The sequence below is a fragment of the Protopterus annectens genome, chromosome 6.part0 (assembly GCF_019279795.1).
Source record: "Protopterus annectens isolate FY-2018-M chromosome 6.part0, PAN1.0, whole genome shotgun sequence".
Classification (NCBI taxonomy): domain Eukaryota; kingdom Metazoa; phylum Chordata; order Ceratodontiformes; family Protopteridae; genus Protopterus; species Protopterus annectens.
This window is the reverse complement of record NC_056737.1, coordinates 29,301,611-29,329,135: the sequence shown is the minus strand read 5'-3', so window position 1 is coordinate 29,329,135 and position 27,525 is coordinate 29,301,611. Positions and strand designations below refer to the sequence as shown.

General features: G+C 43.5%; 1 protein-coding gene across 2 annotated transcripts in view; it reads left to right on the top strand.

Annotated features, from left to right (window-relative positions):
• The window catches only part of HEATR5A (HEAT repeat containing 5A), a 2,570,019-nt gene that overhangs the window by 1,674,692 nt on the left and 867,802 nt on the right, over positions 1-27,525 (top strand). For both annotated transcript variants that reach the window (XM_044073826.1, XM_044073825.1), the window contains one exon: positions 23,385-23,453. In XM_044073826.1, coding sequence (XP_043929761.1) covers positions 23,385-23,453 — 69 coding nt within the window. The remainder of the gene's footprint in view (positions 1-23,384; positions 23,454-27,525) is intronic.

Below are 27,525 nucleotides of genomic sequence, written 5' to 3'. Positions count from 1 at the left end.
TGGAAGTTAAAAGAGAGTGGTGAGTCGGGTATAGTGTTTATAGAAGTGTGGGGAGGAGAAAGTTGGTTAGCTAATGACTGGATGGTTTCTGTGAAGAAAGTATTGAATGAATTGGTTATATCTTCTTGGCTCTTGTCAGATAATGTTCCTGGGGTCGGAGTAGTGGATTTGCCTGGTTGGAGAAGTTTATTTATGCCTGCCCAGTACTTTTGAGGATTATTCTGATGTTTATGTTGCAGATTGTAGAAGTAATTTTTCTTATCTAGTATGATGGCTTTTTTAGTCTCATTTCTAAGTTGTTGGAATTTGATACGATCTAGGGGTAGTTTGGTAGTGCGCCATTTATCCCACGCTTTGTCTCTAGTTGTTATTTTGGTTTTGGTGTCTGTTGTTAGCCAGGGTGCAAGTTGAGTTTTAATTCTTATTGAGCGTTTAGGGGCATGCGAGTCAAGTATAGTAAGGAATGAATTGTTAAATGATGACACTGCCTCATCAAGGGGAAGGAACTTTAGTTTTGTCCAGTTACATGATTTGAGTTCAAGTTGAAATTTAGTTGGGTCAAAGTTTTTCTTGGATCTGATAGACCTATAAATAGGTAAGCTTGTACAATTAGTTTTGTCTTTCATGATGTATGTGAGCAGGTGATCACTAAGATCATTAGGGAGAGTTCCAAACATATAGTTCGGGGGATGACTGTTGGTGAGTATCCAGTCTAGTATACTCTCTTTTTGGTTATTGTTACCTATGTACGTGTGGTAGATGATATTATCTGAGAGAATCCATGTAGGTTAACAGGGATGGGGTTGGACTGTGCTGTGCATTGGTTCCAGTCAATATTAACATCGCCCAGGACAATGGTTTCTTGAGGGTAGTTGTTGGCTATCCAATGTAGAATGACCTCTAGTGTTTCTACATTGTTCCCAGGGGGAATATAGGTGACAATTAGGTTAATGCCCTTATGATTATTTAGTAGAATTTTTAGAGCTAGTATTTCAGCGTTAGAGACCTGGGGTGTTGTATAGGGTTAGTTATGATGTTAAGTGTGCTATTATATAAGACGGCTATTCCACCTCCTCTTTTCTTTACTCTATCTGCCCTAAGTATATTGTAACCAGGAGGCAGGATCTCATTGTCTTTGGTTGATGGCTGGAGCCATGTTTCAGATAGACACATTATGTTGGGGAGGTATGTGGCTAGTACAGCATGCAGGCTATGTATCTTATTGTTTAGGCTTCTAATGTTTAAGTGGCATATTAGGAGGGAGTTGACCAGTCGGTGGGAGAGTGGTGGGCTGGTAGGATTTTGAGTTAAGGTTGGGCCTGGATTAGGATGGATGTCCCCATCTTTGGTTATGTTTTTCTTAGATACGCTAGTAGTCTAATAACTTTGAATAGTAGTTTTAGTTCATATTTGGATTTTGGTGTTGATTGGAGTGTTTTTTAGAAGCAAGTGGTTGGAATTTATAATTTTTGGGGTATTGTAGTAGTGGGCAAGTTCCAGATCAGTGGAGGTAGGGGGTCTTGGTTTGGCATTTTGGATAAGAGAAACCTACAAATGTGAGATTTTCATAGCTAGTAAGAAAGTATGGCAGAATTAAGAGTGGTAAGATAAGAGGAAGGAGTTTATAATTATTTATAGACATGTTATATGTCATCAATGGGTAGGGTCAATGTGCTTCAGAGGAATAGTAGTGGTTAAACAGTAAAGTGGTGGGGGGGAGGAAATTGGAGAGGAAGTTGTGTAGGTTGGAGAGGAAGTAGGGGTGTGGCCTAGTGGCTATAAATGTAGACACATTGGGGGCGGGTGGAATAAGGGGGCAGGGAGGGGAGCAAAGTGAGCCCGAGCGTAGCGGGGCTAACCCAGTCCCAGTTTTTGGTCCTATGAGTGGGGTAAATAGTCTGATAGTGTAAGTAAGCAGATTGGAGTACAGGCTTGAAATTCAACATAAACATATACAGTTGTAAAATGTCTAATACAATTCAACATAAATAGGCATTTACAGTTGTAAAACACTTACTGGAGAGACATTGAGCCTTCATGGGGCCTGTAGCAGAGTGGATTGTAGGTTTACAAATGGTGCCTGCCACAGGTAATATTTATTAACTCTGGGATTGTCTTAAGGTAATAAACAGGGAAGGGGAGGGGAGAACAAGGGTGTGAGCAGGCAGTTCTTTGTACTGCTGCTAATGAGCCAAAGCAAGACAAAGCTTAGCTAGGGTAAAACTATTCCCGATTCCACAAAGTCTCCTCTTCAATTTTTCCCTTGGAACTAGACAAACTTTCAGCTTAAGCACTCAAGCCATTCATTTCTCAGCCCGGCACTTGCTCAAAAATTATAGCAAGCATTTATAAACCCTAGCACTAGACCCTCCTGTACTGTACAGTAGGACAAGGCTCTCTATTCGACCTTACCAGCCATCCAGTAAAGTAGTTCACTGTACCTATCCAGGCATGTCCAAAGGGCAGTTTCAGGTGGACTCTCCAGTCCAACTGGTGAATCTGGGCATTTTGAGGCAATGTTACAACTGCCTCATGTACAAAGACAACCCCCTCCTCCTACCACCAAACACTAATACATGCGAGATATGCAGTTATACAGCCAAACTAGAGGCTAAGCTCTCTCAACCCAAGACTGGATCAGACAGTCAAGAAGAGATGGGAAGTACTTGCATCACACCACCAGTCTTTCATAGACCCATTAAACCAGCACCGGCAAAAAACACACATAAATACATGGAAACATACTCGGAGGCTCTAAATAAAAATCTGCAAAACCAACAGAGACCTCCAAAGCAAACATCCAAGCAACCTCCACCCCCCAACACAAACCATGAAACACATACTTCACAAAACCAGTGTGCCATGAAATCACAGTCCTTAAAGCAAAATAACATACCCAACATACTAGTAATAGGTGACTCTATAGTCAGGCACACTGACGTCCCACTCACTAGGCTGAATACGGAGAAGGTTACTGTTAGCTGCCTGTCGGGAGCCAGGATCTGCCACATAACACAAGTACTCAGGTCACTCCACAACAAGTACAAATATGACTCTGTCATTGTCCATGTTGGTGTGAATGACCTGAGCCGTACCAACCTGGACTACTTGAAAAGAGACATGGAAGAGCTCTCTGATCACGTAGCCCAGGCCGGTATGATCCTGACCCTGAGTAACATCCTGCCCTCACCAAGAATGATACCACGGTATAAAGAAAGAATTCTCAATTTCAACAATTGGCTAAGTTTCTGGTGTCATTCAAAGGGGATCCAGTGTCTGTCTGCCTGGGATGACATGCTCGACAAGCCACACTGCTTCGCTAGAGACGGCTTGCACCTGTCACCCTTAGGCTTTCGAATACTTGCCAAGGCTCTTGCCACCCCCATAGTGCCTTTTTTAGGCAAGGCTCAAAAGACAAACCCACCGCCGTAAATAGCACAAGTAACAAAAAACTGTGGGCAATGCTACTCAGTGCCAGAAGTCTAAACCTCCAAATGCACGCACTCGTGGCACTCCTCAGTATGGAGAAAATCGATATATGTGCAGTAACAGAAACCTGGTTTAAGGCTCCAGAGAGCACCCCAGCACTACCAGGCTACAACTCATACCATACATTTCGGCCACAGAACCCAAACCGAAATACAAAAGGCGGGGGCGTATCCATATTCATCAAGGATACCCACACCTCCAGGTTAGTGGCACAGCACAATGCTTCAGAGATCATCCACGTGCAACTAACAATGGGCAAAACTGCAATTCAAATTATAGCTTGCTACAGATCACCCACCATGTCCCAGGACCCCCATTCCGCATTTCTGGAAACACTGGGAAACATAAAGGTCCTACCAAACACCCTAATATTGGATGATTTCAATTACCCAAACATTAACTGGGAGAACTACTCAAGTACTAACTCCCTTGCCCAACTTTTCCTAGAATTTATAAACTCAAATACCCTGGTTCAACTCGTCAGCACTCCCACCAGAGGTGACAACATATTGGACCTGGTCATCACCAACATGGGCGACCGGTGTTCCGCACCAGAGGTCAACCCCTCGCTGGTTAGATCTGACCATAAACAAATCATTTTGGATGTCCATATTCCGCCCCCACCCACGGACAAGAAAGCCACTGTAAAAAACTTTTCAAAAGCAAAGTTCACGTTTCTTAAGACTGAGGTGGAAAGTTTCAAAGCCCCCATGCCGAAGGTTAACACTGTCGAAGCTGCAAAATCCTTTACTAATGCATTCTACGGGCAGCTACAAGAATGCATGGATCGTGCAATCCCAAGCAAAACCAAGACTCACTCCTCCAAGAAAAGGAAACTAGTTTGGTGGACTCCTGCCATAAACAAGCTGTACAATAGTAGGAGGAAATTAGTACAGAAAAGAGTAAAATCCCAAGAAGGGAAGACATCCCTGATCAGTATCAGCAGGAAACTACGATCCTTCATAAAATCATCCAAGGCGAGCTTTGAAAGAAAAATTGCCAAGGACTCCAAAGATATAACCACAAGGCATTCTTTAGCTATGTCAAGAATCTAAGTGGCAATGCTCAGATCTGCTCGGAGTTAGTGCAGAATGGCACAAAATTCACTGAACCGACAGATATTGCCAACATCCTGGCAGACAGGTTCAGCGCAAACTTCACCCCCCTCTCACCCCCAAAAGGGCCCATAACCATACCAGAAGAATGTAGAGTCCCTGAAATCATAGATACTCAGGTTAAAACAGCCCTCTCCAAAACCAAAAACACAGCATCAATGGGACCAGACGGTGTCTCAGGCTGCGTCCTACACGAGTTGAAAGACGAACTAACCCCTCACCTAAACACACTGTTCAAACTCATCCCCTCCACAGGCTACATACCCACAGAGTGGCTCACAGCAGTGGTTATTCTGCTCCACAAAGGTGGAGCCACAACAGACCTCGGGAACTATCGCCCTATAAGCCTAACTAGCTTGGTCTGCAAGGCTATGGAGTGCATCATCATGGAACTCATTAACAGAGACATTGGAAACCTCCAAACACTGGACCCTACCCAGTTTGGCTTTGTTAAGGGAAGATCATGCCTCCTAAACCTGGTGGACTTCTTTGAGACAGTTACCAAAGCTATAGATGAGGGAAAGGTGGTACACACAGCCTACCTAGACCTCGTTGAGGCCTTCTACACCATTCCCCATTCTGGTATTATAGACAAGCTCACCAGCCTGAACATAAACCCTACATCACAAGATGGGTTGCCAGCTGGCTCATGGACAGAACCCACATGGTGAGAGTTGCGGGAGCTAGGTCCAACTCTAAACCGGTTACAAGTGGCGTTCCCCAGGGCTCAGTCCTAGGACCCCTCCTGTTCGGCATATACTTCTCAGAGGTACAGGCAAGCACAGGAGGACTATGGCTGACCAAGTTCGCAGACGACTGCAAACTAGGGGCTATAATTGACTCTCCGGCTGAAACAGACATCCTTCAAAAGGGTCTCACTGAGACGGATACCTGGTTTCAAAATCATGGCCTCAAGCTAAATGCCACAAAGTGTATAGTTAACCCCTTTGGAAAAAACAAAGTACCCACAAACTACCACATAGGTAGTAGTCCCCTAAATACGGAAGACGTAATAAGGGATCTGGGGACCCAAGTAGATAGTAATCTCACCTTTGATAATCACATTGCCAAAATGGTTAGAAAATCCTTCTACGTGGCCCACCTAATCACAAAAGGGTTTGCATCCAGATCAAAAGAGGTCATTGTGCCCCTCTACTCATCACTCATCAGGTCCATCTTAGAGTACAACGCCCCATTTGGGGTGTACCTTATAAGACACCTGCAACAGCTGGAAAGACCACAGAAGTACCTCACCAAGAGGATCAATGACCTCAAACAGATGCCGTATGCAGCTCGACTGAAGAAACTCCAGTTGTACTCGGTTGCATACCGCCTACTCAAAGGTGATCTCTGCCTGACATACAAGGCCATGTCCAACCCAGAATTGATGGACATGCTCCACCTAAAGAAAACCTTATCTCCTCGAGCCACACGCTCTAGGGATCTAAACCTCACCACAACAATAAATGGGATGTGCTGGAGGGATAGATTCCTGTCCCAGAGAATTACCATGCTTTGGAACAAGATCCCAATCTACATTAGGCAGAGCTCCTTGCTAACACACTGCAAAAGAAACCTTGACGAGTGGATGGGAAACAGAAAGTTTACCTAGGGGATCACTTCAGTGGCTGTGTTGGACAGAGGCACAGGGAACTAATCTAAGGGGGCGGCGAAAGCCAACACATTCTGGCTAGGCTTATAAATGCCTTCAGGCAGATAGCCTAGTACCCACCTATGAACAAGCTTCGGACTTTTCACGGTTTGTGTAATTGTGGATATGTTCCATATTTATGTGTGGACAGTGTGTAGCAACAAGCTTGGGAGAGGTATTAGACAATTTATTTATTTTTATTTTATTTTACATTTGCTAACCAGAAAAGTCTGATGGGACACAGGTCCTTTTTCCCCGGGGAGAAAAGCTCCAAAATACAGTGCAGAAGAATTGTAAAAGGTATAAAAGTATGACAAAATATAAAAGTATAACAAAAATAAAGAAATACAAAAAGTTGACATCACATGCTAGGTCGACAGATTACAGAAGAACATTTACAAGACTGACATACTTGCATGTAAAATTAGAGGAACATTACAATTTACAGAAAGTGCATAGTTTTAGTGTGTACATTTGAAAACCTAAGACAAGTGTATAAAGTGTCAATATGGGCATATATTCCATTTGTATACGAAAAGATAGAAATAGAACGTTTATGAGGTGCAGGCTCCTAAGATGATAGATTTAGTACCTGAATATTAGATTTGTATGTAATACTTGGTAATCCATGTGGAGGCTCCTAAGATGATAGATTTAGTACCTGAACATTAGATTTGTATGTGATACATGCTAATCTATGTACAGATTTAAATGAATCCACAGTGACCATGCTTTTGGTATTGCAGGATTTCGGCAGAGTAATACCATCAGCATAAAAATGCATTGTAACCCAAGTCTGATTTTTTTTTTTAAATCATTTTTCTTTGCCCTCATCCCCCCCCCCCCCACACACACACACATCAGCACTCTAACCACTGTTAGTATTTGCTCCCAGTCTGTTGCTAGCAAACCATGCTGACAGATGTAGGTGAGCCAGAGGTTGTGGATGTCATCCAGCCGGGTTAAGAGTTTTTTTTCCTCTGCTCTTTATGCTCCTGTACAAGTTCTAACGAGCTAGAAAGTGCAGTTCACTGTCTGCTATGCTGTGCCTAGCAGAAGTCTGCACACTTTCACACACCTGAGTCTCAGGTTGCAGGAAATATTGTATGTGGTCTTTTCCTCTGTCTTTCTGTCTAGGAGGTTAGGGACTCCACTGTCATCATTCCTTTAGAAATGAGTGAGCCAGCCCCTCACTTCCATCTTTCTCCCTGGTTGGCTTCTTCGAGCACCTAAGTTGCTAATTATATCAGTCACCTGAGTTGTAGTCTGTGATCCATCACTGTATGCCACAAAGCCAGGTGCCAAGTTCATCGATGTGTACTAGGCTAATGGCCCTGGAGCCTTTACAAGCCTAGCCTCAAAAAAATTGCTTTGGTGTGTGCCACCCGATGTTAGTTCACAGTGCCTCTATGTAGTAGGGCAACTGGAGTAATCCCTGGGGTGAACTTTCTGTTACCCATTCACTCATTGAGATTTCTCTTGAAGAGGGCCAGTGAGGTGCTCTGCTTGACATGAATGGGAAGCTAATTCCAGAGTATGGGCAGTCTCTGGGTGATGAACCTGTCCCTTCAGCATGTTCTGTTGATTGTGGTAATGAGGTTGTGATCTCTGGAGCATGTGGAGTGGGGGAATTGTGATTTCTTTAGGTGTAGCATTTCAAGTAGGGCTGGGTTGGATATGGCTTTATAAGTCAAACAGAGATCACCTCTTGAGTAGGAGATAAAAGACTGAGAACAGCTGAAGTTTCTTGAGTCTGTCCATGTAGGACATGTGTTTAAGGCCTAGGATCCTTTTTGTGAGGTACTTTTGTGGCCTCTTCAGCTGTTGTAGGTGTCTGGTCAGGTACATGCTAAACGGGACGTTATATTTGATGACTGGTCTAATGAGGAATGAGTAGAGAGGGATGATGACCTCTTTCTTCCTGGATGCGAAACCTTTGGTTATGAGATGTGCCATGTAGAAGGACTTTCTGACCACAGTGGCTATGTGGTGGTCGAAGGTGAGGTTGCTGTCGACTTGGGTGCCCAGATCGCTTATGGCCCCTTCAGTGTTCAGTGGGCTCCCATCAACTTGGTAATTAGCGGGAACTGAGTTTTTCCAAAGGGAAAGATAGCGCATTTTTTGGCGTTAAGCTTAAGGCTGTGGTTCCGACACCAGTCATTGGTCTCAGTGAGGCCCTTTTGTAGGATGTCTTCATCACTTGGGGAGTTAGTAGTGACTCCCAGCTTGCAGTCATCAGCGAACTTGATCAGCCAGAGTCCGTCTGTGTTGGCCTGGACTTCTGAGAAATAGATGCCAAACAGGAGAGGGCCGAGGACCGAGCCCTGTGGGACTTAACTTGTGACTGGTCGACAATCTGACTTGGAGTCCACAACTTTCACTCTGTGTGAGTCCTGTCTATGAGCCAGTTTGTAACCCACCTAGTGATATAAGGATTGATGCCTAGTTTGGTGTGTTTATCAATGATACCCGAGTGGGGAAAGGTATCAAAAGCCTTGCCCAGGTCGAGGTAGGCTGTATGGACTGTCTTACCCTCATCCACAGCCTTGGTGACTGCTTCAGAGAAGTCAACCAGGTTCAGCAGGCAGGATCTCCCCTTAACAAAACCGAACTGCATGTGGTCAAAAGTTTGGAGATTGCCTATATGTTTGTTAAGCAGGTCCATGTTGATGCACTGCATTGCTTTACATACCAGACTTGTCAGGTTAGTGGGGCGATAGTTCCCAGGGTCTGTAGTCGCTCCCCCTTTGTGGAGAGAGATGACTGTATCAGTGCACCATTCATTAGGGTCAAAGCCTAAGGTAAAGCTGTGATTGAACAGAGCACATAGGTGTGGTACCAGTTTATTTTCATATAGAACCCAGCCAGGGATATTATCAGGTCCCATGGACACTGTATTCTTGGCTTTGGATAATCCACCTTTTACCTGTGCTGCAGAAATGTTGGCTACCAGGCTTTCTTCTGGTATTGTGATAGGGCCTTGGGGGGTAAAGTTGGCACTGTATTGGTCGGCCAGTATGTTGGCTCACTATAGGAGGTACCAGTGTGCAATAACTCAGAGCAAAATCTGAGCATTGCCTTGGAGATTCTTGATATAGTTATAGAAGGCTTTATGGTTGTTTTTGGTGTCAGCCATATTTCTGCCTTCATATCTGGCTTTAGAGGATTTGATAAGGGATCTCAAATTTTTGTTGAGGCTGATAAGGGAGTTTTTTCCAGTCTTGTGACTTCACTTTTTTCTGCAACAGTTTCTTCCTTCTGTTGTAGAGTTTATTGATGGCAGGGTACCACCAGATTGACTTCCTTTTTTGGAGTAGACCTTCTTGGTTCTATTTGGTATGGCAAGTTCCATGCATTTGTGTACATACTCGTACAGTGCATTGGTGTATGATTTTGAAAATAATGAGAATATTTGGGACCCATGGGCTTTTTGGAATTCCATAGTAAATAGATGCTTTAGAGGAGGAGGAGGAGTAGTTCTGTGTTTTAAAGGAAACCGTTTTCACTTGTGTAGCTGATGAACTGTATCACTGGAACATTACCAAAACTAAGGACTTTTTTTTATTTAAGTTTGCTCAGAACTCTCCTTTGGTCTTTCTTTCCCCTCATGCCTGCTGGTCATCAAGCCTCCCCAATTAGACTTTGCCCATTTGTCCTTCCTTTACAGTACCAAAGCAAACGTCATCTGAAGGGGCCATCACACGGGCAGCTGAAAGAGCTCTTTATGCCCTCTCTGGCATCCCAGTATTGAGGGTGTTTCAATGGCTTAACCACACCCCATTGGGTGGAGAGGAGACAAGCTACCTGTGTCACTGCCAAAACCCATAGTGACTTTATCTTGTGAGTCGATTGCATGCACCAGTACACTAGGTAATGAAGACTACCACCAGCCAGTGCCTTGGTGAGATAAACGCTCACCCTTGGATGTACACTCAATGCTCCCCCCCAAAAGGAGGTGTGGTTATATGGATCATGCTATGTCCTGCCCTTCCCCAGGATGTAGTCATCTATCCCTTCCTGCTAGCTCCATCATGTGTCTGAACCATTGATCATACCCTGGTTATCTGGGCCATAATCAGGACTTTATCCTTGTATAACACCAGGCCTGGCTTTACTCAGAAAAATGTCATGATCCGCTGACTTGGATAGCCTTTGATAAATTCACAAGTATGGATTCACTGACCAAAGTGGCATTCTTTTCCTTTTTTTTTTTTTTTGTTTTTTTTTTTAATATAATAATATGACTGTTTTTTGTACAGAAAATCTTTTCGGTGAAAGAATGCTTTATCCATTCATATAGTTGCTTACAAAAATAAAAATAGGTCGTGCATACTGTTACCTCTAAAATATTTCAAGTCTACAACAAGTACTTAATAATTTTTTAAGGGACCTGCACTGGAGTATTTTGCTCTGCTTCTTGATTGCATGCTATTACAAGTCCCATGAGGTTATATAATTTTATTCAGGATATTTTAATACTTCACTGTGTGCAGTAGAGTGGAATATTACACATGTAGAAAGGTATTTTGTATACTCTCAGAGCAGAGCAGACTCTTACAAAACATGCCAATGCCAGTGTATATGTATTTGTACTGTTGCATGTGTCTGTATTTCTGCTGACTGGATAGAACACACCAAGTCTTTTCATGATGACATTTTTAGTGTCTAGGAGATATTTGCCCTAGACACTGGGGAAACTACCTTATTCTTCAGTCCGGCATTCCATAATGGATCATCGGTGAAAGAGAGACTGATAAACAAGTTATGTCCCTTTCCAGTAGTGGCTTGAGAGGAGTATTTTCTCTACACTTTGTAGACACTATATTCCTAGAAGAAATGCAAGCATTGAGTGCATGTTCAAAAAAATAAAATATTAAAACTCCGTGAATCAAGTTCAAATCAGATCCAATGAATGTTTTTCTTTCTAAGAAGGTGAAAGGGACTGGTTTAGTGAAATAGGACCAGGAGGTCTTCATGGAGCAGACTGCAGGAGAGGAATCTTCTGAATATGTTACTACAAATGTAGATTATAAATTAGAGGTAGCGGTGATCAAGATATTGGAGGTGACTGAATGTGAAAGAGTTATATATTGTGGCAGACAGCAGGCAGGAAAAGCAAGGAGATGGTGAGCCATCAGGGAAGAGTACAAAAGTGCAATGAAAAAAGCAGAATATGAGCTGGGAAGCAGCTCAATGGAATGCATGATTGGTGATTAAAAATTAGGAGGTAGACAGTGATATCTGGAAAGACTTCATGTGTTATAGACAAATTTCTCTTGATTCTTGTGTTTGAGTTTGCTAGATGGGAGCTGATCTGAAAATAAATACAGCTTCTGAGCTGCAGAGTGATAAAACCTTGACTGTGGCCCAAATGACTCGAGTGTGAGTACTGGCATGGACACTTTATGAAGCAGTCAGGAGAACATAAGTATGCCCTTTGGGAAGGAGGAGTCATCAAGGAGGGCTGAAGAGATGCATGCAACTCCTATCCCTTGAAGTAGGGCCAGTGTAATGGTGCTTGTCCTGTAAGACAGGCTTTCAGCTCACTGCGTGATGGTAGCCTACATTAGTGAGTGTACGGGGGTGTGCAGTGGCAGAGAAGAAGGCAATGTGGGGACCCGCTGTCACATGGCTAGCGGATTTTGCTGTCCTGGCAGTCATATTAGGCCACACAAAACTCCCTCATTGCCAGGATGCTGGTGTTTGCACAACAAATTCTCATGATTGCCTGTACGATGGCTGCTGCAGATGGCTCTCACTCCAGTACTTTATTGGGATAATTCCTTAGTGTGGGGAATGAATGAGCATAGACCAGAGTAGAGAGGCATGCTGGTCAGTAGGCATAGGGACAAAGTGGGCCTAGATGAAAAAACCTTTAAAAGCAGCAAGCTAATGACACTAATTATGTAAAAAAATACAGCAAAGGTCCATTTAATCAGATATGAAGATCAGACTCTTAAAAAGTGATATGGGTCTTCTGCATGTGAAAGTCATGTCACGATAAATTTTGAAGGCGAAAGGTTTTTATGATATCACATTTGAATGTGTTCGAGCACTGGAGCACTTCTTAGGCTAAGTGCAAGCATTTGTATGACACAAATAAGAGTGGGCAGATTATGACGTACTGTATGTTAACATGATGAACGTCAAGACAGTGTTACATTTTGGCAAAACCAGACCCATTCATCTGTTAATCATAGCGTGCTTTCCACCAGTGCGGTAAGTAAGAACATGGCTCCGATGAATAACCAGTCCATTGGAAAGTGAATGCATTCACATGCATATCTTGGGAAAATATAGCCTCTCCAGTCAACCTACTGCCATATATTTTGGAATGTGGGAGAAAATGAAAGACCTGACAGAAACCCAAGCTAGCAGTATTCAAACTGTTAATCAGACAGTACCACTGCTGAGACTTGTTCTGGAGATCCTCTGTACTGCCCCAAAGCCAGGAGCAGTTTTTGACATGGAATTTCTGGAATGAGAGTAGAAAATACAAAGGTTTGTTAAAGGACGTAAAAAGATCTTGCACACCTTTTTAAATATTTTTGGCTTGTGGAGTGATTTAATGCGCAGTGTAGTCTGGAAAGTTCTTTAGATTATGAGGAGTTAGTTTACATCATAATTCCTGATATTCCACTAGTAGCTTTCATTATTTCTGATATACTGGCCCTGTCACTACAACAGTCATCCAGTGCCCTATTCCTCAGACTTGGTCTTTATAAACCCAATCCATCCAAGTGTTCCTTTTACTTTTCTTTTTGGGACTGAGTCAGAGACCACGTCTGGTGGTCCTACCATGTGAAGTTCACCTGTATCTCAGTGATAAATGTGGATATTGTTTTGACTGACCATGAAGCACCTCCCTTATCTTTTTTCCTAGCTCCATTTGAGCTAGGATGCTTGCTAACCTTCTCCTAGCTTCTTGTGTTGTCTCCTCCACCTGTGACCTCTCCTCCCCACCTCTTGTTAGCAATATCTTTTGTCCCAGTTGCTAGCCCCAAATTTTTGTGCAGCCAGCTTGACTTTTCAATAATTTTGCCTTTTCCTCACAAGCTTGCTTGTTGCCTAGTATACTCTGCCTGTCCCATTCCTATCGTTTGTTTACTCGCTTAGTTATATTTAATATGCTGTTAAGCCCTTTGCTTGGTGACGAGCAGGCCTCCCATGATTTGAATCAAATCCATTCCTTCTCCTATCCTGAGTATCCTCATTACAGGAGAAAGATTCACCTGGAGGTTCCGTCATCAGTGCAACCCTGGTAGTAGATTGTGTCCTGGCTGGCATGTCAGCAGTGAGGACATGTATTCCATAAACCGTAACCCTCACCCCTTGTTGGGAGTATATGTGACCTGCATCACGGCAGGGGCCACTATGCATTATTTGTGTGACTTTTTTCCTTTGCTGCTGCATATACTGTTTGGTGGCCAAACTTCCACTCCAGAACCATCTTTGTGTCACCAACCTTCCTCCAAGTTATTGTGGTATTAAATGGCCTCATTTCACTTTTCTTCATCCTCTCCCAAGATAAGCATTCCCATCCTCCAACTCCAACAGATGTCCAAGTTGCTAGTTGAACTTGGGTCATCTAGGTCGTAGGAAGAGTTTTATCCTTCTATGCAGCATAGTCAGCCATATATTATCAGTTTTCTGCCAATCTTTTAATTTACTCTTGACCCTATTCCTCATCTCAGTATAATCCAGTCTCCTAAAATCCCATGCCATCAACTTTGTAGCTTACCAACCCTTTCTAAAACCTGAGAGTGGTATGATTGCTGATGACTATAGTACTTTCACCTGAGTATACTTGTGGTCGGGACCACATCCAGAAATCTCTCCTTTCTAGTACAGACATGCATCAGATGGCCGAGCCCTCTTGTGGCCCAATACCTCAATCTTCCTTTTAAAACTGAAGCTTATTATCTCCTAAGATTAAACAGATAGATTCAAATCTCCCATAAGTATTCCTCCCTTCCATCTACAACACTTATTTTCTTTGACAGTCTCTCTTCCTTATTCCTTTATGTGTCTAGGAGATTGTGTGCTGTGTTAGACTACTCTCTTCCCAAACTCAGCTATCTTAACTGCCTGGATTCTTAACCTAGGTTCTAACCCTGCCCCTATCTTGCCTCATTCTTGGTTTGCTGTTCCTCCTCCTCTATGATCTCACGTCTCATGCCCTTCTTTATGTAAATTGTTACTCCATCTTTATCCGTCTTTCCTTTCTTTGTCACTCCTTTACATCTCATAAGCTAGACACCTCTTTGTCAAATCCCTTTTGTTGCTGACCTGTGTTAATGTGATTCCATCAGTGTCCACCGCTGCATCTTGCAGTAGCTGTTGTTACTTCCCCTTCATCCTGTATACACGCCTTACTTTGCAAACTAATATCATGCAGCCACATTTTGAGACACCCATCTTTGGTGTTTGTTCCTGTGCTATTTTCTACCTTTGTTTTCCCTCTTCTTTAATGAGTTATCATCTCCTCCTCTTCTGCTTTTCTGTTGCTCCCCTCCTATCTTCTAGCTTATTTTGAAGATGTGATCAACAAGAAGTATTCTTACAACCCAGCACTAAGACCCAATGCTCTTGGTGGCTTAGATGGAGCCTATCTTTTGCATACAGCTCGTTTGCCTGAAGGTTCCCCTAAATTCCCCAACTTGTGCCAAGCTTTTTCTCCACTATCCACTGCTGCAGCTACTCTTTACTCATTTCACTCCTTATTGTTCTGGCTGCCTGTGCAGATAACACTTTTGAGGCATCTGCCTACTCCAACTCCTTTTCTTGGGCTATCATCCAACTCCCTAGCCCTGCTTGCTACCACCTTGGCTGTTCGTCTCTGTCCTATGACAAGACAGTGGTACCCCCTGCACCCCACAACATGCATCTGTCTCTTTCCTTTGTTGATCACCTTTGTCATCTCTTCCCGAGTCTGCACTTGGAGACTTATTTCCTGAAGTGTACTCTCTTTTCTGTCTTGCCAAGATTGTGAATCCTGTCTCTGACCGAATTTCTGGTTACCCAAGATCCTCTTCTCTATCCCCACACTTGCTGTCATCCCTTTCACTTTTGAACCATGCCACTGACCCTGCTGTTTTTATAACCTTTCTCCTCCATTTCCAGCAACACCAGTCCTTTTCATTGCTTTTATTGGGTGTTTTCTTCCCTGTCCTATGTCTAATTTTCTTACTTGTCGCATGCTGTACTTACAATTTTTCTGCATGCTTCTGTCTCTTCTCCCCTTAGCCTCTCCCATGTAACTCTACCCACTTCAGTCCTGCTGATCTTGTATTTGCTGACTTGTGCATGGCCACATATAACTCTTTATCTGTTCATCATTATATCATTGCATGTGATAGTGTTCAATCTCGCCGTTTGTTCTTACACATGGGTTCGGAGCTGATCATCGGCTCCGTGCCAGCCTCTTGCAAGCTCTGCATCGAGAAGAAGCTCGAGACAATCTAATACCCACAATCCCCCTCTACCTTTACCTCAGATCTAGTTTGCCGCTGCTGCATACGCATCGTTGGGAGCTAGCTCGAGAGTTTCTAAGCTAAGATATAACTTTTATTGTTATATTTTATTAGGATACTAGTCTGTCTGATATTTTTCAGTGTTAACTGTGTGATTGTGTTGTGGTTCCATTAATTTATTGGTACCGTTAACTTTAATTATCGGTCAAATTGTTATCGGGGCCTACACCCTTCATATCTTACCTAGTTGAGAAGAATTTTTTACCGGATTTGACAATTTTATCGGTTTTGACTAACTTTATCGGACTTGACTGTTTTTTACTGGATTTGTCTTTCTTCCCTATAATGTCTGAGAAGGTAAAGTCTGGTTTCAAGCGTTGTCAGTGTGGCCAGAAAATGTCGGTCACTGACAACCATAGTTCCTGCGTCTACTGCCTTGGCCCTCTCCACTTACAAGAGGATTGCTCCATCTGTCACTCTTTTAGTGGGAGGGTCATGACAGATAGGCGCAGGAAACTAATGGACAGAGGTCTATTGAAACCGGCTTTCCAAGAGGCTCTGGATGCTTCTGACCAGGCATCAAAGTCCTCTAAGGAGTCGAAGACGTCGGAGCCTAAGTCATCGGCTCCGAGCTCTTCTTCAAAGGTTAGATCACCGGTTCCACAGACTTCGGGGCTGAGTGTTCAACTGGTATCGGTTCCTGAGCCTCGAGTCTTGGAACCGGTGATGGAGCTCCCTCCTTCGGCCATATTGAGGTCAGCTCCGTCTTCGGTTCCTTCGACCCGTTCTTCCTCCAAACTTTCGGATGTCGATGTGGATCGCGTGGTGCAGAAGTTATTGGAGCATTCGGCCCTCTCTAAACTTATTTCGGTTTCCACCCAGTTGGTGTCGAAACTTGAAGGCCTTCCTGTATCTCCATCCATTCCTCCTCCGAGACCGATTCAGTCTTTGGAGCCGGAAGAGGCTGATCTACTGATTGTGGAGCCCTCTGGTCCAGAACCGTCTTTTTCTCGGTCTGTTCCCCTCACCTCGACTCCGACGGTCTGTTCTTGGTTCCGGGGCCGAGAGTCGAACCGACGTGTCGGTTCCGACTCTCCCCCTCGGGGCCTCGGCGCAGATCGATTCGGCTCTGTCCTCGGGGTCGATGCCTTCGGTGCCTGTGTCGGGGATTCTTCCCATTTCTTCGGAACCGGGGGACTCTTCGATGCGGGACCCGGGAGCGTTCGACCTGATGAGGAAGGTGTTGTCTACCCAGACAACCACATCAGTGGAAGCAGTTTCTCCTCCCCATAAAGGGCCTTTGTCTTCATCTGCACCCACGGCCACATCCAAGCGTCGGGCACCAGTGTCTCAGCCACCCCTGGAGGGTGCCCCCTCTTCTTCCGAGGCTTCTTCGGATGCTCCCCACGAGGAAGTCCCTAGGAAGAGATTGTGTAAGAGGAGACACTTGGATTCTCCACAGGAATCCTTGACATCTGACACTGACTTAGATGAGTCAGAGGGGTCCCCTAAGTCACCTTCAGAAGATGTCTCTTTTCGGACATATTGGAGATCCTGAAGCAGAGAGGTGACTGGCAGTCCCTTCCCCCTTCTGAGGATGAGTCAGTTCTGCTGAAGGCATTTGGTGCTCGCCCTTCCTCCTCCTGGGTCACTCCGCCCTTCGACGAACTAATGGAACTAATTGCTCGAAGGGCGTGGGAGGCTCCTGACACAGTGGAACCTGTTCCAAGGAAACCTAACAAGTACATCACAGCACCTCAGGATAAGTCCTACCTTACAAAAGGAGTTCCAGTAGACGCTATGGTGGTGGCAGCAGCCACGAAGAAGGAGATGTCGGAGTCTTCTTCGCCTGTCCATCCTCCTAATAAAGACTCTAGGACGATGGATAGATACGGAAGCGCATTTTAGTTCAGCGGCTTTTTCCATGCGGTCCCTGAACTATTTGACCCACTTTACACGTCTACAGAAGGATCTAGTCAAAGAGTTGGGAGATACCCTCCAGGGTGCTACAGATGCAGCTGTCTCAGAGAAAGTGACAGCGCAACTTAATACCCTAACATCGATTGTTAACTCGTCCATGAGGCTGATTTCCACGCAGCGAAGGTTCGAGTAGGGCAGCAGCTTCAGCGATTGCTCTTCGAGACAATCCTGGATGCGCCTATGCTCCTTTGCGGAAGCCTTCAAGTCTTCCTTTACAAACGCCCCATTTGACGGTGCCACTCTCTTTGGCCCCAAAGTAAAGGAGACCCTTACCCGGTGTGAACAAGAGGAAAGACTCTGTCTGCTGTCGGAGTCCGTTTTCCACCCCAACCAGACTGTACCCCAAAGGGCAACGCGGTGGAAAATGTGGTTTCAAAACCCCAAGGGTCTTTCTCAGGCACACAGGGTGATGCCCCTCTAGAGGCAGAGGAGGGGCAGAGGTGGAAGACGCCGCCTGGCGGCAGAGGGGTCCGCAACATCAAGGTGACAGGGAAACACTCCCTGGTAAACCTTTCCAGCACTCCTGAGAGGAGGCCCGACTGTCCTGCTCTGGAGGCAGTCGGGGGTCGCTTAGCTTTATACCCTCAGGCCTGGCAAAATATAACTACAGACAAGTGGGTAAAAAGCGTGGTTACCAGAGGTTACAACATACCCTTCCTATCTCATCCCATCCCAAAGAAAAGACTCCCAGATGTACCGCCCCATCTGCGAGAGCCAGCAGCTTTAGAAATTTCAAAGCTGCTAGAAAAAAGAGTCATCCAGCCAGTCCCAGCGGACCAGCAAGGATTCGGGACTTACTCAAGGTTCTTTTTAGTTCCAAAGAAAACAGGGGACTGGAGGCCCATTCTAGACCTAAGCTACCTCAATACTTTCGTCAAGAAAGAAAAGTACCAAATGGTCACGCTTCAATCGATCCTTCCATTCTTACAGAAGGACGAGTGGATGTGCTCAATAGATCTAGAGGATGCATACTACCACATCAAAATGGCCAGGGCATCCAGAGATCATTTGCGCTTCCGGCTGGGAGCCAGTCACTTTCAATTTCGAGCCCTGCCCTTTGGTCTGACCTCAGCCCCCAGGGTCTTCACCAAATGCATGGCAGTGGTAGCGTCTCACTTGAGACGCCAGGGATTCCAGGTGTTTCCGTATCTGGACGACTGGCTCCTTTCGGCCACCACCAGGCGTCAACTACTGCAGACCAGAGACTTTGTTCTCCAACTGTGTGTTCACCTAGGGATATCCGTAAACTTCGGAAAATCCTTACTTCAGCCATCACAAAACATTTTGTTCATAGGAGCAGAGTTAGACACACGTCAGTTGATTCTGAGGCTTCCCCCAGAAAGGATATTATCACTTCAGACTCATATTCGTCTTCTACTCTTGTCAAGGAAATCTCCTGCAAAACTAGTACTAAAGGTGTTGGGCCTCATGTCAGCCTCCCTGATTGCAATTCCCCTGGGAAGGCTGCACATGAGAGTCCTACAATGGCTGCTGTTTGCACAATGGTCGTTTCAACAACTACCTCTAACACACGAGATTCTTATAACAAAGACATGCAAAGCAGATCTAAACTGGTGGCTTCAAACGTTCAACCTTTCCCAAGGGAGACCATTTGTGCTACCCACGCCCACAGTTACAGTGACCACGGACGCTTCCCTGATAGGGTGGGGGGGCATCTTTCAGGGACAGACAGTCCAAGGCGAATGGACCAATTTGGAGTACAATCTGCACATCAATGTTCTAGAGTTGAGGGCAGTGTTTCTAGCGTTGCAACACTTTGCTCCCCTTCTTCCTCTAGGGACTATTGCAGTTCAGACGGACAACATGTCGGTAGTCTGGTACATAAACAAGCAAGGGGGAACCAAGTCCTATCAGCTATGCAGAGAGGCCATGAGAATTTGGCAGTGGGCGGAGTCCACGGGTCGCTTTCTAATAGCAGCGCACATCCCGGGGTCATCCAACGTCATAGCCGACAGGCTCAGCAGAGCAATTCTGTTACCGCACGAGTGGTCCCTAAAACAGTCAGTAGCGAAAAGGATTTTTCGCACGTGGGGCCAGCCTTCCTGCGATCTGTTTGCGTCTCCAATGAACGCCAAATGCAGGAGCTACTTTGCCCTATTACCCCCTCCAGGGGAAGTACCCAGGGACGCACTGGTTCACGATTGGCCCCCGGGACTCCTGTACGCTTTTCCCCCATTTCCTCTGATGTCAAAGTTTCTCCAGAAAGCCAAGAACCTACACAGGACGATAATCCTCATTGCCCCATTCTGGCCTCGTCAAATTTGGTTTCCCTTCCTGAAGATACACTGCATTCGGGGACCCTGGATTCTGGACCCAGAGCCAGACCTATTGACTCACTCGTCAGGGGTTCCCCATCCCGCGCTTCTGTCCCTCCATCTAGCAGCTTGGCTGCTCCAATTCCCAACTTAGCCAGGTCTGATCTTTTGTCACCAGCGGTCCAGGATATTTTGGTGGCTTCGCATAAAGCTTCCACTACTAAGACATATGCTAGCAAATGGAAGCGATTTGTATTCTGGGCGAATACACACCATGTGGATCCTTTTATAGCTCCTTTGAATAAGATCTTAGAGTTCTTAACAGACTTATTCCATCAGGGTGCTTCTCCTGCTACACTAAGAGTTCAATTGGCTGCCATTTCGAATTTCCATGTGGAAGAATGTGGAGCTCCTGTTATGGCTCACAGACTTTGTAAAGCCTTTTTAAAAGGAGTTTTTCATATTAGACCACCGGTCAGATCTCCTACGTCACCTTGGAGTCTAAATTTGTTGCTATCTAAATTAATGTTGCCCCCTTTTGAACCTGCCTCTTCTTGCTCACTAAAATTTTTATCCTGGAAAACTCTCTTTCTGGTAGCCATTACTTCCGCTAGGCGAGTATCTGATCTTCAGGCTCTTTCCATCAAGCACCCGTATTTGATCTTTCACTCTGACAGAGTTTCTCTTCGAACCAATTCATCCTTCCTCCCTAAAGTGTGTTCTATTAACAATATTAATCAGTCCATTGAATTACCCACTTTCTTCAAAAACCACTCCAACAGAATGGAGTATATGTTACACAAATTAGATGTTCACAGACAGCTAAGATTTTATTTGGATAGAACAAAGGATCACAGAAAAACAGATCAACTCTTTGTGGCTTTTGCTGATAGCAGGAAAGGACTTGCAGTTACCAAAAGAACTCTTTCTAAATGGTTAACGGATTGTATAATCTATGTCTACGATTCTTCAAATCAAACCCTGTTACACAAACCCAAAGGACATTCCACAAGGTCAGTGTCTACATCTTTGGCTCATGCAGCCCGCCTACCACTGGACGCTATTTGTGCAGCTGCTACTTGGTCTAAACCACATACATTCATTTCTCATTATAAGGTAGACAAGGTTTCTAGGGACAGGGCAACCTTTGGTTCCACTGTGCTCAAGAACGACCTCCCGTGAGTTCCTCAGGAACAAGGAGATAGGACGCTACCCATGTGTAAGAACAAACGGCGAGATTGAACACTATCACATATAGAAGTTATGTCCTTACCATAACGTTCCATGTGGAGTGTTCATCTCGCCTTTGTTCTTACAGTCCCACCCTCCCACCCTTAGGAAGAACGTTCTTTGATGCCTGGCCAGGAGCATTCTGCTACTGTTACAATATTGTGTACATAGTTGACATATATATATTTTATATGTCTGTCTGGCTTATATATATATAGTTATGTGTAGATTCTTTCTGTACATATATGATGTGAGCATGAGTGTGCTATTCTGTAGATTGGTTTGCTTGCAAACTAGATCTGAGGTAAAGGTAGAGGGGGATTGTGGGTATTAGATTGTCTCGAGCTTCTTCTCGATGCAGAGCTTGCAAGAGGCCGGCACGGAGCCGAGGATCGGCTCCGAACCCATGTGTAAGAACAAAGGCGAGATGAACACTCCACATGGAACGTTATGGTAAGGACATAACTTCTATTTTCTGCACCTGTCCTTCCACCTTGGCTTCATTCTTCTTTTCCATTTTTAGTTGCACCTCAGTTTCCCTTCACTTTAATCTGTTCCACTCAGGCCTGTAACAGCTTTTGCCTATGACTTCCTGTTCTTTTCTTTTTACCAACAATTTTTCCTATCCCCACCCTATCTGATAACCTCCTGTTGCTGCCTTTTTTCCAGTAGTACTCTGTTCTTCCTCTCTTGCTCAGCCAGTCCGCACCATATCTAATATTTGTATGCATCTGCAAAGCTTTCTTGTTCTATAGATCTGACCCAAAGCTATGTGAGCCAGACAGTTGCCCAACATCCTGAGATATATATATATATATATATATATATATATATATATATATATATATATACACACCTTTTTTAGAGTGCATGTTTCAGACAATGTCCATACTGCCCTTGTGGAACCAGAACTGTGGTCCAGCACAAAATGGTTAAGCATTTTCTTAAAGAAGTTTTGCCTTTTCACCCTTCTTTAAAAAAAACACAGTTTTCCACAGGAATTTTATTTCCTTTTTGACCATATATCCTTGCATGTGTACAATATACAAGATCATCTTAATTTTGCTCTGCGGGTAAGAATTACGTGGGCATAAACCAAGAAATATTTTCTGGTGAGTTATCCACAGTGGTAAGGAAGTACTATGTGGCACATCTCATACGTAAAGGCATCACATCTAGATCACTCAGCCCTCATCAGACTAATAATTGAGTACAATGCTCCTTTTTCCCTGTATCTCACCAGTCACCTGCAACAGTTGGAGAGACCGCAGAGGAATCTCGTCAGGAAAATACAGGGTACACAAAACATGTCCTACATGGAAAGACTGAAAGCCCTGTCGCTGTATTCTGTCTCCTACAGGCTGCTAAGGTGTGACCTGTGCCTTGCTTATAGGGTAGTCTCTGACCCAGCCCTGATGGAAATTCTACACATTCATAAATCAGACTACACTAGGATCACTCATTCCAGGGATCTTAACCTAGCCTTTTACATGAACAAATCATGCAGGGGAGAGAGATACATTTTCCAGAGACTACCCCGTCTCTGGTACTAGCTTCCCATTCATATGAAGCAGATCCCTTCCCTGACCCATTTCAAACACAGCCTAGATCAGTGGACGTGACCATAAATACACTCCTGGGGTGGCACCCATGTCCCTTATGGACAGAGGCAGTCGGTATTAATTACCACAGACTCATACCTTTGCAAACTTGGCTCACCTACCTACTTACAGTTGGGGCAACTCAGGATAAATGTGGCTAGGCTTGTAAGGGCCATTAGGCTAGTAACCTCAAGTAAACCCATGATAGATAACATTGAAGGATTATTTTATAAAGATTATATCCAGTTCGGTTGTATTTGTTCATAATTTATAGTACAGATTTTATTTTCTCTGCTTGTTGATTTACATGATAATATCTGTTAAATGAAAGAAAAAGTTGCTTTGTGAAAAAATACCACCCTAAATTACTAATTGTTTTCAAGAGATAGAAAGTAGTGTTGAGGGATAGGAGACTTGGAAACCTGGAAGGTCGTGCTAGATGTATGACCCATACATAATAAAAACGTTTAAAAACAGGATTGTTATTGTCAGTTTGTCAGTTTTTAGTGGTTAACTTTACATTACCTTCTCAGAGCTCTTTATTTATTTTTTTGTCAAATTCTGTTCAGGTTGGAGCAGCACTACGACCGGCTTTCACTTCGGAAACACCACCTAATGTTACAGCTAAAGCTTGTCAGGTAACCTTACTTTCATACTTCATGCTGGACTACACTATTCAACATTTTGAGTCATATGACATAAAACACTATTATTTTACATATCGCTTAGAAAAATAAATGTAGTTTATCTTAAACTGATTGTGATCTCTTCATCTAGAAATAATCACAGGTGATTTTATGGTACTACTTTTATGGGGAAAACATAATGACAATGCTGTTCAAGCTGGTTCAGCTTTGTTTTGCCAAGTCTTCTTTAATAAAAAACTTCCTGAAATGGACTAGAAGTAGAAATGCTTAAAACTTACACAGCTTGAAACACAAAATGCCACACTTAACAAGTTGTAAAGTTAAATCATGCACTCCCCAAATCCCTGATGTTCACGTGAGTTAAATAAGAATTGAATGGCTCCCCTGCATCCTTCATATGGATTGCTGTGCCTGCCCTACTTATGTATTTTAATTCCAGTGTGTCCCAACCTCAGGGAAAGGAAATAACATGTTCCATAAAGATCAAGTGTCTATCTTTTTCAAACGTTGTCTGGGTAATTAGCACAGTGCTATGATGTTGAGGTTGCAGATGAGTTCACACACCCACATAAAATAAAAGACTTGTAGTTCTAGGCCTTGTTTTTTGGTATTTCACAAAGATGCTAGTTGTTCACTGTAGTCACCATATCCAGAATCCTATGATTGCAGACTGAAAAATATCTGATCATTGGTGGTGATGTCAGTTCTGCTGGAATAGATTTGATTATGGAAACTTGGGTTCTGTTCCCTACTAGGTTGTTAGATTAATTTTCCTGAACTTGCGCTAAAGTGCAGCATAAGGAGGGTGCTGCACTCCTGTGTGTGTGGTCCTTTAGATGGTATGCTAGAGTCAAGAGATGCACAGTGCCTCATTGCAGGTGATGTTATGACAGAAACATCAGCGGATAGAGCTGTCTGCACACCCATCTGGATGTGTTTGCTGCAAAGTGTGCATAGGTTATGCAGAAAACACCTGACAGAGTATGGTGGCAGTAATACCACTTAAGAAGATCCTGATTTCTCTCAGTGGACAGCAAGAGATGTTGAGTTTCTGAGTTACAATTTTTACATTATTCCTTGGGTATTATTTTGACTTACTGCTTGCTTCGCTCTAAGCCAGGTGCTCCTTGATTATTTTGATAGTGTTTAGTATGGTGAAGAATTTATCAAGTGCAAAGATAATGGCTGAGATGTTTCTGACGAAAGGCAAGATCTGTCATTTGTTATATAGTTTACATGGCTTCAGTATTAGCTAAAGGAATGTTGGGTGTACCTCTGTTGTACTTGTTGATGTCACAGAAATCCTACAAAAGTTAGTCTTTTTATCAGCTGCCTTCTGAGTCCCAAACTATGGTTTGTGTTGTGCAACTAACCTGGTCAGCAAAGTGTAAATAAACAAAATGTCTCTTGACTGATTGGTTTTTACATTTATATACTCAGACGCCTTGTACTTTTCCACTTCTGCATGATCTTGGAAATGATGGTAGGCAGTACTATTACAGACCTGTTCCCTGATATGAATGGTGCAGTTACTTCACAACCCTTACGTTTCTCACTAAGTTGTATGCAACAGGCCCAGTACTACTTAATGCTTATTTTTTCCAAGTTGTACAAATATCCGTCTATGAGCAGTATGTCGCTGAAGTCTTGGACACTATAGTGTCATACACATTCTCGGCAACATCTGCACATCCATGTCATCAGCATTAGTAGGCACTGCAGCACAGAGTTGTGAGTACATTCACCTATTTACAGTTTTGGGTAATTTGAGGTAGTAAATGTTTGACTATGCTGCTTATTGACATATCATGTTTTCAATTTATTGCAGCCTCTCATTAGATTTTCAGTGGAATTGTCATAATATATATCACCTCCTCTTTTTTTCATGGGATCATTTACAGCCACCTGAAATGATACCAACTCAGGAAGATGAGGACTCTGTGTTGGTATAATCATATGTACACATATAAATGTATGTACATATTTATATATAGTGGAGTATTAAAGGCAGCAAAGACTCCAGTCTTATAAAAACAGTACAGTTTATTGTACAAACACACACAAATTCAAGATCTGATATTGTCCTTTTCATTCTTCCTCACCTGTGGATCTCTGATCCGATCCTTGGATCCAGCTTGGCTGCATTTTCTTGACTTTGGATCCCAATCTGAAGCTCCTCCCTCTTCCCAAAATGCACCACACTGTCTCTATCTGCTCAGATCTCGTTTGCTGCCTAAGTGGTAAGATGGAGAATTCTGAAATCTCAAGCTGTAAGGAACTTTTTTGTCTAAAATTATTTATTTTAATCCATCTTTTCTTACTGGTTCCTTCCTGTCTCAGTAGCCACCTTCAGTTTTATCTAGCTGTTTTTCCTCTTTTGCTGTTTTTTTTTTAATCCCTGCCTGTTGCAGTCTACAGTCATAAAAAAAACAAAAAACCTGCAATACACTTGCCGTTTGAAAAAAAGTCCACAGCAAACACAGAAAAACTGCCAAGTTACGTCCAAAAGATTTATTAAAAACACTGATAAAACGTAGTCAAAAACAAAGCTTTCGGATAACTCCTTCTTCAGTGTGATACACACTGAAGAAGGAGTTATCCGAAAGCTTTGTTGCCGTCTACAGTCTCAGGGCTTGCTTTCTGGTTGAGGAGATTCCTTCTCTAAGTGTTAATGGCTCTGTCCAGGTATAGAGATATTTATCTGTCTATGGCATCTTCCCAGTCTGAGAGCCTGCTTTACGTTGTCCGAGGGTTGTATTACTTTTATTACTTGGGATCTTTTTGGTAGAGTGATGTGTTTCATGTGACAGTGTTTGTGTTGCTCCGCAGCAAATGCTTCCTCTGCTTGGCTCTGTCCTGGTGTGGAAGTGTTTATTTGTTGCTGCCATACCTCTCAGCTCTCCAGATTTTTACCTCCTAATTTTGGTCTGTGCCTCAAAAAAATTGTGATTATAAGACTTCATATCCTACAGAAAATGTATTGTAACACAAGGCCTTTTATTCTAGCAACTTTATAAGTTTATAGGAGCAATATTTAAAATTTGGCTGCAGCATCTTCCTGGTCTAGCAAGTTGCTATCTGTTGTCTTGAAGATTAATTGCTTTGATCCTGTATAGTAGAGTGGTGTGCTTCAGGCTACAGTTGTGGCATTACTGACCCACAACAAGAGGTTCTTTTGAATGGATGGAGAGCTGTTTTCCTGTGTGTGACATCTTCTTGGCCTAGGAGCCTACTATCCATTTTTAACCAAGAGGTGTCCTTTTCCTTTACTCATTGGATCCTAAGTCCTCAAATCCAATTGACTGGAGCTTTCTCTTGAGGCAGAGAGTTTCAGCTGTCTCCTCGGATTAAAAAAAAAAAAAAAGTATTATCTAATGTTGTCTCCTTCATTCTTCCTCATGATAGGGCCTCGGATCTGACCTTCTGATTCGGCTTAGCCACATTCCACAGACTCAGATCCGACTCTCAAGCTCCTCCCTCTTACATATAATGCCCTGCACCCACCAACTACCTCAGATCTCGTTTGCCACTCCAGTGAGTCAGATGCAGATTTTGTTCTCTCAAACATGGGTTTAGTATTGTTTATAGCATTTACTTATCCTTTCAGGATCTGTAAGCCCTCCCTCTTTTTCCTCTTGAGCGTGTGTGTGTGTGTGTGTGTGTGTGTGTGTGTGTGTGTGTGTGTGTGTGTGTGTGTGTGTGTGTGTGTGTGTGTGTGTGTGTGTGTGTGTGTGTGTCTGTGTGTGTGTGTGTGTGTGTGTGTGTGTGTGTGTGTGTGCATTTCTGTTTTCTTTCTTCTTCTACACATAAAAAAGGTAGGTTAGCCTAGTTTAATTTTACATAAATTCCTAAAATATTTAGTTAAACGTAAGAGTTCGGACTTATTTTTTGAAGAGTTTAGAGTTTGGTACTTAGTTTTTAAGTAATTAAAACTTACTTGCTGTGTGTGACAGTTGTTTTTGGCTGGCTTTTTCATTAGGTCATGGCGGGCAAACCGGTACCTGGCTTTAAATGCTGCACTTCTTGTGACCATAAAATCCCTAGTCAGGATGCCCACAAGGAG